The following is a 19,047-nucleotide window of genomic DNA, read 5'->3' as shown; positions in this document are numbered from 1 at the left end:
CCAGACTGAGGTATTTTAAAATTCTGTTAATCTGTTGTATCATTTTTATTATATCATTTATCATACATTACCTGATTCCATCTTTTTTAATTTCATGGCCATAAATTCGAATTTCCTCTTGGTTTGAAAAGAATAAGCTGATTGACCGATAACAAGTATACACTGAACCAAAGCATCTAGGACTATTATGAACCTTTAAGGGAGAAAAATGGAAAAAAAAAAGCATAGGAACCAATAACAATAACAAATGGAATCCACTTGGGTTACTAAACTCACAATGCATGTTTATAGTTCTGTAGCTTCATTAGTCCCAAGACATTCTACAAAGCTATATGACATTTGTGATTATTGAGAGAAAAGAAATATTTACCCCACAAGCTGGACAACAGAATTAACTTTCTAAAATGTAAATGATCAGAAATCACAGTGAATTGAACTTCAAAATTCTGAAAGTGTTTTTCAAATTATAATTAATATTTCAAGTGTTTTTCCCCCCATGCATACTTTCCAGGAAAAGAATATTTTTTCAAACTTAAAAAAAAAACTTAAGAACTAGTGAAAAGTAAGTTAAGAAAGAAGAAATGAATCCCTGTTTAAACACCACTGCAAACACTGGCTATACGTTCAGAACATCCAATAGGCTTTTCAGAGCCTGTCTCTCAAGTATGAATACAGTTCCCAGTTCACTGGACTTTCATTAGGATCCAAGAAACAGGAATACCAATATAGAGAGGGAACAAAATTCTCCAGGAGGAGATTGAATAGAAATCCCACGTGGTAGATACATAGTGGCCTCAAAAGAAATCAGTAAAGGAAATGCAGCAAACAAAAGATGGGATAACTGTTTACTCTAGGAAAATGTACAAGAGAAATAAAGTCACTCTAACCTATTGGGTGCAGCTCTAAGCAATGCTTACATAGTGACTCCAATGTAACATCCATATGTTGATTGAACCAAAAATAGTGATATAACTCTATTAGAAGGAATGAAGAAGTGGGGGTATATGTGTATGTGTGTTTGTGTATCTGCAAGTGTATCTGTTTCTGTGTGTGTGCGTGTAACTAAGTGTTAAAGTATGCTGCAATTAAGATGATTCCTCATTTTCCATAAAAGGAAGTGAATACGTAAGTTCTAACTTTTTAAAAAATTATTTTTAGTTATAGATGAACAATAAAATTATTGTTCTACATTTTATTTTATTTATTTATTTTTATGTGGTAATGAAAATTGAATCCAGTGCCTCACACATTCGAGGCAAGCCCTCTACCACTGAGCCACAACCCCAGCTCCAAATAAGTTCTAACTTTTAAAAAATAAAGAAATAATATCATATCTTTATGAAAGATTAAAAACCCAAAGAAAGAGTTTCAAAAGTTGCCTCTGTGGAGCCAAACTACAACAGGAATGAAGACAGGCTAGGTATAGTGGCACATGCCTAAAATCCCAGCTACTCTGGAGGCTGAAGCAGGAGGATTGTGAATTCAAAGCCAGCCTCCATGATTTAGTGAGGCTCTAAGCAATTTAGCAAGACTAAATAAAATGTAAAATAGGCTGGGGATGTGGCTCAGGGGTCAAGAGCCTCTGGGTTCAATCCCTCATACCAAACCAAAAAAAAAAAAAAAAAAAAAAGAAGGAAGGTAGGGTTATTTTTTGCTATTTTTATGAAATCTTTCAAATTATTGTCATGTACTATATTCATAAAAATAAAATTATATTTAAAAAGAAAAAATATCAGAAGTATAAAAAAGGAAACTGCATAAATAGTTTTTTTTTTAAATACTGATCTTAAAAACCAAAATTTCCAAAATGGACATCATTAAATCATTTGGGCATACCATGAATTGAAATGTATACAGCTAGTAAAATTTATGACATTTAAGAAAGTTCTTGATATAACATTAAGTAAAAATTTAGAACAGAAAAACAATACACAGTGTAATTTCAATTCTATAAATCTGTATAAAATGTAGAGTAAAAAAAAATCCTGTAAGGAAATATATGAAGCCATTAGCAATGGTAATGGTAGTTCTTGACTGATAATCCTAATATTATTCTTTTAGACTTCTCTGAATCTTCAAATTTTCTACACATTGTATTATTATCAAAGGATGATGATCTAGTTGATACCTTGGGCCTCAGAAGAGTAAGACACTGGACAAGAACATTTCAATGAGAAAGTCAAAGGAGTTAAGTGAATACCAGTATAGAGAAACAGGAATACCAATATAGAGAGAGAAACCTAGTGGGAGGAGGGGAAGAGGGAGTCAATGACAATGAAGAAGTTAACAGCAAGAACTTGAAAATGCATCCCACTAACTTTCCTATCTAAAGACACCTCTAATTTCTTAGCCATAGGCTCCACACTTTCAAAGGTCAATATACCTCTTTGCTTTCTGAGTTGCAGACCCAGATCCCTGAATAAAGTTTCAGTTCCTACTTTTTAATATTTGCATCATCTAAGACAGAAGAAGAATTTAGGCAACTTCAACATATAAGTTAGAAGGAAAAACAATTAGCAGGAATTTAAACACATATTGGCTATGAAAAGATTTAGCTTTTAAAGCAGGACTTCAAGCCGTTTCTTGGTTGTGCTTTGAGATGCCTAGAAATTCCCTAAAGGATAATTCACAGGGGAAGAAGTCCTGACTTTCTTCTTACTTGAACTAGAGCTACTCTGCAATTTGCATCTTGAGATGTCTCCTACTTATTCATTTGAATAAGTAGTTCTGCATCTAAGAACTAATTCTCTGAGCTCCATCATATAATATTAATCTAACTAACAATTATGTAGTTTGTATACTCCAATGAATACATGTCAGCTTCCAGTCCATACTAAGAATGCTGGTTTGTTTTGTTTTGTTTTGGTACTGGGACTTGAACTCAGGGCTGAGTATGTACCCCTCAATTAAAGTGTCAAGAAGAAAATAAGTGTAAGCAATAGGGTCGGTGACTGAACCTACCCCCCCTTTTTTTTTAAGAAAGAGTCGGGGGGGAGAGAGAGAGAGAGAGAGAGAGAGAGAGAGAGAGAGGGAGAGAATTTTTTAGTATTTTTTTTTTTTTTTTTTTTTAGTTCTTGGCGGACACAACATCTTTGTTGGTATGTGGTGCTGAGCACGCTACCGCTTGAGCCACATCCCCAGCCCCCCCTTTTCAATAATCAAGCAAAACCTGAAGATGAGAGATGATGACTGATGTTGACATCATGACATCCATAACAGACACTTATGCATTGCCTATAAGATCCTCCAACAGGGATTCAAACCCTATTTCTCACAATGCTAGGCCTCATCTCAATAGAATTATACTCAATATAACCACAAATTTGGTCTATCCATTAAAAACAGAACCCTGAGTAGTCATTCTATTATTATTATCTATTCCCCATCATTTGTCCAGGTCTTTTAAGGATACACTTTTCCAGAAATAATTTTTTTAAATGAATATATTCTAGGATCACCTACCCATACAGTGTACCGAGGCTCCAAATTACCACAGTCCTTTGCAAAAATATAGGAACAAGTTCCTGGAAAGTAATAGTAGATGCCATCAAATGTTTCAAAATGATATTGTCCCCAGGTTTTGCAAATACCATCTCTGCCACTGCCCATGTTTGGGACTGAAAAGAAATAGGAAAAAGTTCAGTAAAATGAAAGAAATTAGTTGCTTCTAGTCATGTTCAGTTATGATGATTCTAATTTTCAATGAAATAAGTATTTTCTTCTTTGGTAGTTTCTATCACAGAAAGAAAAAACTATTATGAAATTACTAGATGCTGTCAAAACTATCAAACTTTTAAAGGAAAAACAGGGTCTTCAATTTGTTCTGAAAAAGGATTGATATTAATTTTTACTTCCAAAAGGAGAGTGTAGGAGAAAGGAAGACCAAGGAAATGATATAAGAAAAGAAGGTGGTGCTGATAAAGCAAATATGTGGCTCAGAAAGGAGAAATGTCACCACTGCCTGTCCTAAAACTTTGCATAGGTAGCATTAGAGTGTTCCAGTCTCCACAGTTCTTTCAAAAATATTTTTATGGTATTCGAAGAGATACCATATTGACCAAAAGAAAACAAAACAGCATTAGTTGTTCAAAGTTTACTGGAATTTCAGAAATCATGACCTCAGAGTGGCCAAATCTCAAGCAATATCCATCTTAAATGACACAACTTCATTTCCTGTGATCATCATATCTACCCTTATCTACCCTTGTAGATATTCTGTTTAGTGCCTTTTCTTTCTTTTTGTAATTTTTACTTAAATTTACTGTTTCTGGCCAGTAAAAGACACAGGATGATTCTTTTTTTTTTTTTTTTTTTTTTTTTTGAGGCAGTCTTGCTAAATTAGTTAGGGCCTTGCTAAATTGCTGAGGCTGGCTTTGAACTTGGGATCCTTCTGCCTCAGCTTCCTGAGCTGCTGGGATTACAGACATACATCACCATGCCCAGCAGGTGATTCACTTTTAAAGCAGTCTTTCCTGCCAGTGCATATTTTCTGTGGTATATTTTCATTCATCTTGTACTTTTCTTTATAGTACATGTCACAAGTTTAATTATTGTGTATTTCTTGTATATAAGATACTATTTCTAGACTACAGCCTCCAGGAGAACAGGAACATGTCGATATTGTTCACACATGTATAGCCTTTTGCCTACATTGGGATCTAGTAAATGCTCAATAAATATTGATTAAATGAAAATTTATTGATCATATTCACATAAGATCCTATCTTAAACACTATAGATAAAAACTTAGAAAAAGAAAAAACTCCCCTGTTTTGAAGAACTCTCAATTATATTACAATATTTTTGTACAGAATAATCAATTAACTCAAATTCAAAAAGAATGTGTGGCTCCAAATAAAGAATCTAATTTACAAAATAAAAGAGAGATGACTGAGAATTTATTATGATGGACTAGTAGTGTATAAAGTGTAAAGAATACTAGGAAAACATTAGAGATCAGCATGAAGGAAAAGTATGCATATTTATTTTTATTTTACATTGTTTCAAAATCATTTCAAATCACTGAAAATAAATTGTCAGCTCTCTAGTTAATATACAACTCCCAATGGATGAACACTGCCATAGCAAAATTATGCCTTCATGTTCTTTTCAGCATCCCATAATTCTCTCACAAATATCCCTGACACTTACTAATCTGGCACCTTGTCCCAAGAGCTTGAAATATTTGACAGTCACATGTACCAGTCTTAGAACAGAAAGCTCCGTTAAGGCATTCATGAGGACAAGAACCTGAGGAGCAAAATAATAAGTTATTTTCTGGCATGCATGGGCTCTTATAAACACAATATGTCAAGATCCAACTTGGACTAACTGTAACCACCATAAACTTAAATAGAACCCTGGGCCTCTTGCACTGAGAAGCTAAAGAATTAAACCCATCAAATCTCTATCTAGCTCATTTCATTATGTGAGCTGTGAAGCAAGAAAGACAGGCTTTCACATCTGAAACTACTCTGAGTGCAAAGGTCATCCTCCTTCAAGCAATTGAAAGGTCAAGTTCCCATGTAAGGAATCACTGTCCCAGATGATGAGAACCAGAAATACACAAACTGCAGAGGATTCCATTGATGGAGTTCAGCACCAGCTGCACTTCCGATCTGCTCCTTCTCCAGGAGCAAGCATGGTACTAAAGAATGGTATCAGCATTAACTTAACGAATCATGAAAAAAAAAAAAAAAAGGAACTCCTACTATTGAATAGAATGATTAAACACTGCATTCAAAATTTGTTTATTAATCCTCAGGCTCAATATAAATGAAGCAATATCTCTGGAACCTGTGCTTAATATTGATGAGACCTAAGCCCATGTCACTGCTGGCTGTCACCAAAAGGATTACCTTTTGTGGAAAGAAAACTTGCTCCAAAGATTTACATTAAAAAAGAGGAAGCAAGTCACCACGAGCTCCAATCCTAATTTTGTTATCATCTTTGGAGTGGATTTAAAAAATGCAAATGAATCACAATAAAAATTTTTCTTCTGTCAAGGAGAGGACAAGAGGCAACTGGCAAAACTCAAGTACGAAGAACTTAAGTCACATATCAGAGGATTTAGAGAACATCTTTGAGTCACCATAAAGTATTACTAAAGAAGTTGGGCCTGCCTGGGATATGTCAAGTTCATGGAAGATACTCATCTAACTGTAGTAATTTAACCACAGTTCTGCCAGAGACAAGAATGAGAAAATCCCATTATTACTTTCCAACTTAAGATTCATTGTTATCTGTACAGTTTAAAATGCAAAAATCTCTTCATAAATCCTTAGTAGAAATGAGCTGTTTTACCTTAAACCATAAATATTGGTGAAAATTATGTTTTTCATAAACTTAAAAGCAGTTTTTTCCTTAAGGTGCACATTTATCTTTAAAGTTTATCTTAATTACAGTCTTAAGTTTTACCAATGAATATATATTTAAATATTTAAGTAAACAAATGTATCTCCTTCAAAATTTTACTTACACTCCTGTTTGTTCTCCTGAAAACAAATAGCAAACCAAAACTGGTGAGGATCCATATGATTTTAAACATCATAATAAAAATTTCTATTTTCTAGTTTCCTCTCAAATTTTAAGCTACTTAAAGGAAATGTGAAATTATTACTTAATTATTAAATGATAATTAATATTTAATTGATATTATTTATTATTTAATTATTATTTTAAGCAAAATAGGAATGTCAAGTAATTAAGGAAAAAAATAAATGATGCAGAAAAGGGGGGTTTTGATACCCAGTGACATCATTCCAGGTCTTATGGGTTTTGTCTAAATGTTTAGCTCTGGTTATTTTAAAAAATAATTTGAATTTCTATAGGAAATGAACTTAAGTTATTACTATTATTACCACCCTGGTTTAGTTTCCTCCATGAAGTACATGGAAACAATACAGAAGTGATTCAATATTATCTCCCAAAGGGACCTTTTGAGAAAACAAAACAAAAACACAGGTATAAGAACTGACCTTTTATTTTGCTCTCACCCCAGTTAATAGCTTCATGGAAAAAATATCTTGGAGAAGTTGCTTCAAGCTTTGAAAGAAATAAGAATTATTTTTTCAAGCCAAACATGCAGATGGAAAAATCCAGAAAATAGCTACAAATACAGAAATGATGAAGTACTGACTTTGTATTTCCATGGATTATAGAGACTGTCTCAGTGAGGCAGAAAGGGCTCTTTCAGGGTTGTAGGTAGATGACCTGGTTTCAAGCCTTTGTTTGGGTTCTTCCATGACTTTAACAAGTCATTTGCCTTCTCTGCTCTCATCCTCACTTTGCTTCCTCATTCTCAGGCCCATCACCCCCTTGTGAAAGGAACCTGGCTGGAGCCTAATCTGTGGATTAATTGATTGCTTTGCCTGTAGAAACAGCAGTTCTCTGACATTTCCAGGTGCAGATGAGGCTAGAAAAAACTGCATGGGGCTAATGGACCAACAGTGGGTGCTGTCTTGCAACCTGAGCACCAATCACTAGCCACAAAAGCACCAGCTGTTTCAGAGTCGACGTGTCACCTTTAGCTCCAAAGAGTTGGCACTTTAAAGTTCATGGAACATTTAAATACATCTCTTTATAGAGCCTAAGGTAGTTTCAAGTAAGGATTAAAAGCATGAATTATAGAAACAAACAGACCTGGAGTAAAGTCCTGACTCTGTCATAACTTACACTTTGGCAAGTTTCTTAACCTCTCAGTGAGTGCCTCCCTTTACTCATCTGTAAAAAGGAAACAATCATGGCACCTACTTCATTTCATAGTTACGAAAATGAAGTAAAACAAAGTTGGTAAAGTTTTCAGCATAATTCCTTCACAGAGAAATCAGTAATAAAGGGACTTATTTTAATCTGAACAACCTTTGTGAGACATTCATATCAAATAATTGTGGATTTAAAACTAATCAATTGTAGATGATTATTCCAAATCAGTACCAATTGCATATAGAACTTGGGCCATATCTCTCCCAATAGCATTTTTCATATTTGACAGAAGAAACACAAACCCCAAATTTGCCACACAATTGTCAAATAAAGCAGCTGATGATGTTGGAAAAACTGGAGAAGGGGAAGGATAAAAAGGAAGTAGGGATGAGGGACACCATATGAGAAACCGAGTCCTTTTTCCACAGATTCTGGTCACCTGCCCACATGTAAAGTTTTATTTTGGCATTTTTCCATCTCAGTACTTTTTCTTTGAATAGGAAAACCTGCTCTATGCTATATGAAACCGCTGCTTATCGGTGACAAGTCCTCCTTCCTCACATGTTGAAGTTTGAACATTAGAGAAGCAGCCCAGGCAATCATATAAAGCGGGGTTTATTTAAAAAGGGATAACACAGACTTCTCCTGGGAGAGAGAAGGGGGCCACAGCTGGTATCCTGGTATCCCAAGAAGCGAGGTGTTCTGCCCTTTTTATATGTCCTAGGCTTCCTTTGTTCTCCTCTTCTCCCCTTATCTCTCTTCTTCCTGCATAGGGGACTAGGCCCAGGAGCTTGGTTGGATGGCCAAAAGGTGGGAAACAGGTGGGCTGGAGAGGGAAAGGCAGGAGGGAGCAGCCCAGGACCTACATTAATGAACAACCTTACAGCTCCCTGGCAGGAGGGGCAATTCCTGGGACAGATTACCTTAGCAACTGGTTAGAGCAGAGGCAGTTCCTTCATAAGGGTGGAGGAAGGGATCTGAAGGCATTAACATTTCAATCCCTCAGGGGACAGTCTCCAACTTCCTGGACTCACTCAAAATTGACCTCCTTGATCCAGCCTGACTTGATTTTACCCTACCTATACTGACTGCCTGTCTAATTCTGGCTTCATTATCTCTCAATATTTGAAGACTCATTTCTTTTTATTAATTTTTTTTTTGCAGGGTGGGGGTGGGAGATACCAGGATTGAACTCAGGAGCACTTGGCCACTGAACCACATCCCCAGCCCTATCTTGTATTTTATTTAGAGACAAGGTCTCGCTGAGTTGCTTAGCTCCTTGCTTTTTTTTTTTTTTTTTTCCTATTTGAGTGATATTTATTTAGAGGTAAAAATCTTAGCAACAACAAAAGCATTTCTAGGAGTATGTAGCTCAACATTCCATCATGTACCTCAACATTCCATCATGTACAAGAAGCTCTGCTATACATAGGACTCATTTTTTTTTTAGGCATTTCTAACTTTATACAAAGGATTCATGGCTATATGTATCTTCTATGACTTATAATTTTCTTTTTTTTATTGGTTGTTTACAACATTACAAAGCTCTTGACATATCATATTTCATACATTAGATTGAAGTGGGTTATGAACCCCCAATTTTACCCCAAATGCAGATTGCAGAATCACGTCGGTTACACATCCACAATTTTACATAATACCCTATTAGTGACTGTTGTATTCTGCTACCTTTCCTATCCCCTACTATCCCCCCTCCCCTCCCCTCCCATCTTCTCTCTCTACCCCATCTACTGTAATTCATTTCTCTCCTTGTTTATTTTCCCATTCCCCTCACAACCTCTTATATGTAATTTTGTATAGCAATGAGGGTCTCCCTTCATTTCCATGCAATTTCCCTTTTCTCTCCCTTTCCCTCCCATCTCATGTCTCTGTTTAATGTTAATCTTTTCTTCCTGCTCTTCCTCCCTGCTCTGTTCATAGTTGCTCTCCTTGCTTTTTACTAAGACTGGCTTTGAATCTGCAATCCTCTTGTCTCAGCCTCCTGAGCTATTGGGATTATAGGCATGTGTAACCGTGCCCAGCTTGAAGATTATTTCTAAACTCTTTAACCCATGCCATGGCTCCAAGTTCACATCCTCCCAGGTTTCCTACTTTGCTCCCAAATGATTTTAGGCCAGTCTTGTTAGTGTAAACCAACCAATCATCTCTGATGCTCAACAAATGTGTATAGTAATTTCAATTCTGTGTCCCACATACCCTTGATAAAATTACTCAATCTGTTCAACCTCAGTTTCCCATTATATAAAAAAGGAATAATAACACCTGCTTCACAGAATTGTGAGGATTAAATGAAATCATAGAAATAATGCATTTAGTTCCAAGCACGTAACAAGGGTTAGAAACATGCTACCTACTGCTATTCTTGGGCAAAACAGAATATACTGGATAACATAAGGCCAAGGCAAAATAATATAATTTGTTTCTTGCCCCACCCAACCCACACTTCCACTATAGACACTGCAATGACTACCTAAACACCAGCCTCCTAACTACCCCCAGCCTCCATCCTATGTATCAGAGCATCATTACCCATTTCACCAGTGCTAGACATGACACTCAGCATTTAAAAAAAATAAATAAATCTGAACTTAAAATGGCATTTTACACTGATAATTAGGAGCTTTTTAAATTTTTACATCACATGGATATTGACAAGTAATTGATGGTGTCTTATATTCAATGAGCCAATTGCACAGAAATTACTTCTCTATAACCCTACTTCCACTAGACATGGAGTTTCTAGATATCAAGCCCTGCTATTCTTGTTTATATCTCTAGCATAATTCTTGATATGTTGGCAACAAACACCAACTGAACGTGGGAAAAAAAAGTCAGTTCCCAAGGGTGTTGAGAGTCATGACTACAGCAGACTCTGTTGATGCCCCTTTCAGAACTTCCTCAAATTCAGCTTGAAATCTATCTGGGTTCCTGTGCACACTGACAGCCTCCAACTTCAAACCTTGGATTCCTTCTCTCTCTGCCTGAGGACAGAGTCCAAGCAGGACAAATGACAAATAGTGCTTTCCTGGGTATTTAAAAGTCCTCAGAGGCCACTCTTGACCAGTGAGAAACAGGAATTGGTGCATAAATATTCCAGCTTCTCACTGTGGAAACAATTCTAGGATACATGCTACCCGGTTCCTCATAGGGTCCCAATAAGGGCAGGTCCTAAGTGCCGACAGCAGAAAGCCCCTCATTAATACCCTATATTCAATTTTCTCCCTTCTTCCCTCACTTTGCCTGTCCCTCATCTGTGTACTCTGCAAGTAAATAACCTGCTCCCAAGTCTATGTCTCAGCACCTGATTCCGAAGAATAATTGAACTGGAATGCAAATACAAAAATACCCCAGGCATTGGGTGCACATATTCACATAAGTGATAAAAGAGGACAGCCCATTCTTCTGCCTTACTGATTATAACTCCACAGGAGATTAAGAAGCACCAAAAAATTAAAGTCTTCATGTGGGAAATCATTGCAGCATCTGTGAAAGTCTGTCTATCATTCTCTGGATCACTTCATTGCCAATGTATTTCTGAGTACAGTTATTTACCCATCAGTGCTGTGTTCTTAAAGCATGTGAGTGAATCTATGGACATAAATGGCCTTAAAACACAAGATTTAGATCTGACAGAGTGCTGTGCATGATTATCGTCTCATTGACCTTCTTTAACATTTCTTCTTCTTTTTAAATCTGTCCATGAACATTACATGATTTTGATGCACCCTCTCTAGCTACAGAAAATAGAAGTGCAAGTCCCCTGCTCTTTGTTCTCCTGAAGGAGGACATCAAGACAAGGAAAGTGTGTTCCTCACTCAGTATCAGAAAGAAGGTGTTCATGAAAATTATACCTTGGAATGCACAATAGTATAGTCTCATCCATAGGGCACTTTATATGACTGACACCTTCGGAGTATATTTCAAAGGTCCCTCAATCTAGTGGATTCACCAGAAAGTTTTTCTCAAAATCAGATTTCTTACTGAGTCATGTGGATGACTTTGTCTAATTAACATAGTAACTTCTAGCAAACATGTACCTTTTCTTTCTTAGAGAAAAATCATTTTAACCACTTCACATGATACATAAGTACTTTGTATGCAAAACACTCTCTTTTCAGGAAAAAAAATAGTGTTTGCATTCTACATAAAATCCTTTGCCCATTCTGGAAGGAAAAAAAAGTCTCTACTCTTGACAAAAATAAATCAGTTTGGTTTCCTAAACTGTAACAACAGCATATCAAATCTGTCATACATTCATCTACTAATTCTTTTCTTCAATACCATAAAATATACAAATGCAGGCATCCATCAAAAAATGCTAGTAGAAATTGTTTGCACTTTAGCATTTGTCAAAGGCTTCCTTGAATATTTAAGCTGTTTGCTATATAAATATTCAAATCACATTACTTTCCCCAAATGCCTTTACTAAGTTAGGATTCTCTTATTTTGCAAACTATCTCTTATAGAGAAACATTTTCTGAAATCAATTCATTTGAATGTTCTGACTATAGTTTGTAGATAATGCAATTATGTTACCCAATATCTTTTATATAAAGGGACCCAAGCAAGAAGAGCTCCTCAAATTCAATGTTACCCTGTCTTCCAAAAACCAGTTACCTCTTCAGAGATGCCCACAATTTACATTCTCCAGAAAATACAAAAGCCATCTCTGTCAGGACATCAAGATATATATTTGATGCCCTCCTACAGTATTTAACTTGTATCATTTTTGATCTTTGTCCGCTCCTTCTTGAAAGTATTTGTATTATTGCTATGGTCCTGATTGACATTGTGCCTAACTTCTAAACAAATTCAAATTTCCTACCAAGTGGATGGGATTCAATCTTCCATAAATGCTTCAAGCCCATCTGTTAGATAACTAAGATGAAGAGCACACACACACACACACACACACACACACACACACACACACCAAAAAAAAAAAAAACAAAAACGTATTTCACTTCAAACATGTCAATGAGAACCAAGCATGAAATTGAGGGTCACAAAAAAAGCAGAGAAGTTACTTTGCCTCTTTCTCCCACTTTCTGTTTTGTTTTTAGCATTTTATTCCCCTCTACAAAGGTCTCATTGTTGAAGTGACAGCAGAGTCCAAAGCAGAATGGATTATTTCTCTGCCTCCCTCTCCATCTGAGGCATAACCTACCTGTGCTGCTAAAAGAGCTCTTTTCTGTCGATTTTCATTAAACTCATTTCTAGAAGAAAACAAAAAGAACTTGTATAATCAGAGGCCCCTAGGCAACCTGAACAAGCCTCTCCCAAGAGAGAGCTGGTGTTTTCCTCCTGATTTCCATCACTTTATCAAAGAGGTCTTTCTTAGTTTAACATTTAAAAGGTCCCCCTCCCCTTTTTGAAGGGGTTAGATTTGGGTGGTGGTGCTGTCTCATTTTACAAAACTTAGGAGTGTCCCCAAATCTCTCCAGTCTCTGATGTAAACTGGATTTTAGGAAGGAACTTGGAAATAGAGAAATAAAATAGTGTAACATTGTAGCACCAACCAGCATAATATTTCCACCACATGACTTGGTAAATCTGGTGAAGTCAGTTTTTGCCAAGAGTACACCCGGTTTCTTTTCAATCATAATACTCAATTCTCTCCTGTTCCATGTCATAAAGAGCAGACTAAAATTAATGTGAGTAGGGGCAGCACATTGCTATTATTCAAAACCAGTCCATTCACTAAGGTGAATATTTTTTATGGTGTTTTATATTTTTGTGTTTTATATATATTGATAAAAATTTTTGTTAATAATCAAATGCAGAATAGAATTGGTTTTTTTATTCAGCAGATTAATTTAGTCCAAAAAGTGATTTTCATTATTCAACTGCCAGAACTACTTTATTTTTTTAATCATTAAAATTTGTTTTACCTTATGTTAAGAATTCAGAAAAAAATACATTTGTAATCAATGTGTATTAATAATAAAAATTTATATTACTGCATATAGCCTCTATACAAATCTTCGAAATAAAAATCTCGTTAGTACCTATAGTTAGTGGACACCACCAAGAACTCTTCTTGTAATTAAAAGGAAATATTTTAGCTTCATAAATAAGGAAATGTATGCCAAATCACTTATAACTTGTGGAAATGTCTTATAAAATTTATTTCATTTTTTGTAAAATATGTCATTCATTTTTAAAAGCAGATACAATTGTCTGCTGAGCTGTGCTATTTCCATTATTTCATGTTTTCGAGGGTAAAAAAAAAAAAAACAAGAAATACTCACTTCGATGTTCCCATCAAGATGGATGATACACAAATATATCCTGCCAGACATAAATATATAAAGATAAGAATGAAAAGCCTACAAGTATCTTGGTCAGTGTTTTGGTTGCTTAATAGTTCATTGTAACATCAATTTCGCTGCTAATTATTTTGTACTTTACAGAGAATGCTGACCAGGACATTGTTTGTGAGACACTGGAGTTAAGTGATAATTCAAAAAGAACAAGCAGTGTACATGGATTTACACAGAGACATAATGCAACCAAGGGAGCACTAGACTTGGAATCAGAGATCCAAGTTATAGTTCCGGTCCTATCATTTCATATTTGCCAGACTTATGCAAGATAACAAACATACCACAGAATGCTGGTGTTGTGCAAGTGGATCTCCAATGTCCCTTCCAGCATCCTAGGACACCTTCTTCCTTGGATTTCCAGTCACTACTAGGATTGGAAGGTGGTGTCTTGATCTCTCCTGTGGTTTACACTTCAATAATTTTTCCCCTTTTCCCTACTATCTCCCAAGCATACAGCCTTTTTCAGGGATTAAAAACTAAAAACTAAATGTAAATATATGATTTCCCCATGAAAATATATTATAAAAACTAATTTATGGGTAAAATTACTATTAAAAATAATGGGAAATTAATTCTTAACCTCAACTGTTAAAAGTCAGTCTTCAAACAATTTTTTTTTTCCAATTTGGGGGCTTGATGGTATGAAGAAAGTTTAAATACCCAATCTTTATTCTAACATAGACAATTATTTTAAATAATCTTTTAGAAGAAAAAAATAATCAGAATTTCTAGTATAATTGCACATTATTGAAGCATGATTCTAAATAGCCATTAAAAAGACACAAAAAATAACAAGTAAAAGGTCCATGTTTTCCATATCATTAAGAATTTTCAATAAGATTACCTGAATGTCATTCCAATGACTTTAAAATGCTTTATTTAAAAAAAAAATAAAACTATTATCAATTGTAAGAGAGGCTAAAATTTGATAAATTAAGGTAAAAATTTAATGTAAGTTCTTACCTTGTAATGAAAACAGCAGTATATGGAGCAAGAATGTACCCCAAGGTATCATCAAATTGAATTTTCTCACAATGTTCATTTCAGTGTAGACTTTCTCTCTGAAATGTAACCAGATTGTGGGCCTTTATTATAATGACATTTTAGAAGTATGTGTATTTGTAGTGTGCTCAAATTCTAATAAATATAGCTGTGTAACAAAGTAATTTTAAAAGGAATTCCAGGCTTCTAACCACACACAGCATCTGAAGCTTTAGAATGTGCAACAACCCTTTAGCTGGGTTCCTCATTAGCAATGCATGGCAGCTGCTCACCTGAGCCCGTATTAGTTACAGCCCACCCCACACCCGCACATCATAGCCTCTTTAACCTATGTCTGCCTTTTATGATTTCTAAAGACAGTGGCATCAAAAAGAAAAAACTTGTTGATATCTCCTAATGACATAAGAGATAGTCATTATTCCTAAATGTTGATCCATTCTGTTTTAGATTTTTATTCATAAAAGTGTCCTTCAAAAAAAGGGGAAATAAAATCCTATCAATATTTCCTAAAATGTCTGTTCTCATAATTTTTTCTTAAAGAATTAAAAAAAACTAGACTAAAATTATGTGCATATGTTTTCAATTCTAATCCCATTATAATGTAGCTTAAGTTGACATTTTTATGTGCCCAGAGAGCTTTCAATTAAACATTCCACAATTAAAGTAGAATTTTTAAAGATAACATTATAATACTTGATTTTATAAAGTAAAAAGTAAATAAAGTTACTTACCTGGTCCTGAAAACCTTCCCTTCACACCCCCTTCTTCCATTCTCTGTGACAAATACCCAATTAGATAACAAAGACTTCTTATCCCAGCAGTAGGAGCTCTCTGCTCTAGAAGCAACTGACTGCCTAGATTGGCATCAGAGAAGAGCTCTAGTATTTCATGATGAACTGCACTGAGATGATCAAAGCCTAGGAACACGTGAAAGCCATGCTTATGTATCGGGTGCACATTTACTATAGCAGATTCCAGACGTCACCCACACAGTTATCAGACTGATTTAACAGACCTAGGCGCGGTAGTAACGACTCTCTGACTACAAAAGAATTACTTATGAAATATAAAAAGCAAGAGATTATTTACATCCTGTGGTAGCCAGACACTTCTGCAGTGACTTCTAAGTCTTTTCTGTGAAGTATCCTTGGTATCCCCACTTTGTCTGGCTCAATATCCATGATGTAAACTGTTTCCTGTTTGTGTCTCAAATTCATTGTTCCTTTACTCTTGCTCTATATGATCTTAATTCCTTTCCATGAACCAGTGGTTGATATTTGGTGGATGATGTTTGTCTATTTGGGAAAAAGGTTAAGCATGAAAACACAAGTATCACTAAAATTATAAAGTAGCTAGGTACCTGTCTATAAACACACACACACACACACACACACACACACACACACACACTCATTTTGAACTTTTAATGGATAAGTTTAAATAATTTAAGTATAGAATGTGTTTAATAATAGTTATTGAAAATTTTATAATCTATTATTCTCAAACTAATTATATAATTAATTTAATTATTCATTGTTACATTTTGGATATTGATTCAAAACTATGAATCTACTCAATCACAATGAAAACTATAAAAAAAATCCTAGATTCTTACAATGTAAATACCTCTTATGATATGGTTTAAATCTACTTAGAACACAATAATTGTCCTAAGAAATTTTTAAACTAAGAATAGCAGTCTACTATGTAAAAAAAAAAAGCAATATTTTACACGGAATGTTTATAATCTATATACATTACTGAATCCCCTCCTTAGTTTAAAATAGTTTCCTTTGGCTTTCTAACTTTGAATATAAGTCAACCTATAATATGAAAGACCTATAACTCATATTTTAGGATTTATTTTTCCAATCTAACAACTGCTTGACTTTTTTCTTTGAACTTAAAAATGTATGAGTGACACACATATAGAAAAATCTCAAATGGAAATCAAAGTTAAATTTTATAATTCAATAAAGTTTATATGTTTATAATACAGTTATTTCAAATACTCCTAGAATTTTGTGAGAAAAAATTACTAGATGGCAATATAAAGCCCTGCAAAAGGATGTTTCTCATATGAACGTTAAGAAATTAATTAAAATACAGTAACTCCAAGTTTTCATCTCAAATTTTATGCAGTATACTTAAACTCTTAGTTCAAAAGCTTACTGCTATTTTCACTGAAAAAGTTGAAAATTCTAATGCTACATCACCTGACATTTTTATTGCTATTTTTCTGTTTTGAACAGTATGCATTCAGAAACTTCCAGTTCTGTCTAGCAAAGAAAATGATAGAAATTATAAGAGGAATCCTTGAGATGGCCATTCTTGCATAGGTAGAGGCTGAGTGTGTGTCTTTTCTCTGTTTCTCCTCCATCTAGTCTTATAATAGGAAAGAAGTTAGAAAAGAAAGATGGACAGTGACCAAAAAAGCAACAGCAAAAAATCTCAAGTTCATCTTCAACTAACTACATTATGAACTTGTTACCTGAAATGGCAGCCTACATGAAAATAAGCAAAAGAGACTTTCAAGAATAGCTACAATAGAACAGAGAGCTTAGATGAGAGATTAGACCCAGAGCTACAAAAGAAAACAATAATTTATGACTGATACTAGTCTTAATTATGACTGTCAAATTTTAGTTGACAGCTTATATATTTCATTCTACCCTGACAAAGGAACTTTGGTAAAATGTGAGTCAGCACTAGCTAGTAAAGAGGTGAAATTCGCAAGAAGTCTGTAGAGACTACCATGATGCAAACAACAAACAGTTCCCTTTCTGCTAGAGAGCACTGCACATTTTCCCACATGGAATATGATCTTTAGAAAGTTGATACCTGACAGCCTATTGGCCTCAACATACCACATTAAAAATCTAGCAAGAATGAGGAAATTTTGACCTTATGGTATATATGTCAGTGATAAAGGTACATTTTAATGAAGTTCATCATCTCTGAGAAATTTACTTTCTTTGGTGAGTTACATAATACTCATTTACATTAATTGAGATCAAATCTAAACTAGATAACATTTGACTCCCATAATATCACATTCTACTAATGAAATGCAGTTATTCTTCACTTACTTTACTACACTTAACACATTTCAAGTCCTGTGATTGTATCCAGAATTTATGTTACCACTGAGCCAGCAAAAAGAACCCAATATCTCTTAGATGATTTTTACCACTCTGAATTTAAGTGCCTTATTATAAGACAGTTTGTAGTAGTATACTTATACTTTCAGGGTGTATGTTACTTGGTAATTTCTGGGATTTCTCATATAACTTAATTTAGAAGTGGCATTTATCTTAGCTTTTCTGAATAAGGGCATAATTATGTTTCATATATGGTCATGATTTCAATTTAATGTTCATATCCAAAAGTTAATGTGTTACTTTTTATAATGACATTCATTTCCTAAGATTCTAGGGTACCACTGATTTTCAATATCTAATTGATATTTTGAAAGGAGTAACATTCCTCTAATTAAAGTTTCCTCTTGTCAACATTTTAGCATCAAGTTCAACCTACATCAACACTCTCTGCAGTTCTCTTCATTCTCTGAACTACCAAAGCACTTTGTATTTGTACGATGTAGTACAATACAATATATAATACAACAAGTAATAGTATATTGAAGCTAGTTTCTCATGGTTCCAGTTTCAGTTTGTATTTTCACCAATTTAATGTGCTAATTTTAGAGTGTGGAGGAAGAATGTGGGAATTTCTCAAGGAGGGTGGTAGTGTTTATAATTCTGCTGTTTGATGTGTTTGCTTCTCCCTGGTTATATTTTCTTATGGGTTTTGTAATTTTGAATTTTAGATTCATGGGTGGCAGAACATTTTCTATTGGAATTATTTACTTGCCAGGATTGAGGATGTGTCCCTTCAAAAAAGATTTTGTCTCTACTTCTGCCTAGTGTTTCGGGGAATTTCATGTTAATTTTTCAGCTTGAGGGTTCTCAGACCATGGAATATAAATGCAAAT

At 34.7% G+C, this 19,047-nt stretch overlaps 1 protein-coding gene across 2 annotated transcripts in view; it reads right to left on the bottom strand.

Annotated features, from left to right (window-relative positions):
• Positions 1 to 15,093, bottom strand: part of OTOGL (otogelin like) — a gene marked incomplete at both ends in the record, with an annotated part of 123,565 nt that extends 108,472 nt beyond the window's left edge. For both annotated transcript variants that reach the window (XM_081311620.1, XM_081311621.1), the window contains 7 exons: positions 72 to 193; positions 3,463 to 3,617; positions 5,152 to 5,250; positions 6,978 to 7,044; positions 12,893 to 12,941; positions 13,977 to 14,016; positions 15,015 to 15,093. In XM_081311620.1, coding sequence (XP_081167746.1) covers positions 72 to 193; positions 3,463 to 3,617; positions 5,152 to 5,250; positions 6,978 to 7,044; positions 12,893 to 12,941; positions 13,977 to 14,016; positions 15,015 to 15,093 — 611 coding nt within the window. The remainder of the gene's footprint in view (positions 1 to 71; positions 194 to 3,462; positions 3,618 to 5,151; positions 5,251 to 6,977; positions 7,045 to 12,892; positions 12,942 to 13,976; positions 14,017 to 15,014) is intronic.
• Between the last annotated feature and the right edge of the window lie 3,954 nt (positions 15,094 to 19,047).

Source organism: Spermophilus citellus (genome assembly GCF_964194105.1).
Source record: "Spermophilus citellus genome assembly, chromosome: 10".
In the NCBI taxonomy this organism is placed as follows: domain Eukaryota; kingdom Metazoa; phylum Chordata; class Mammalia; order Rodentia; family Sciuridae; genus Spermophilus; species Spermophilus citellus.
Note: the sequence above shows the minus strand (reverse complement) of the source record. Positions and strands in the feature narration are given on the sequence as shown.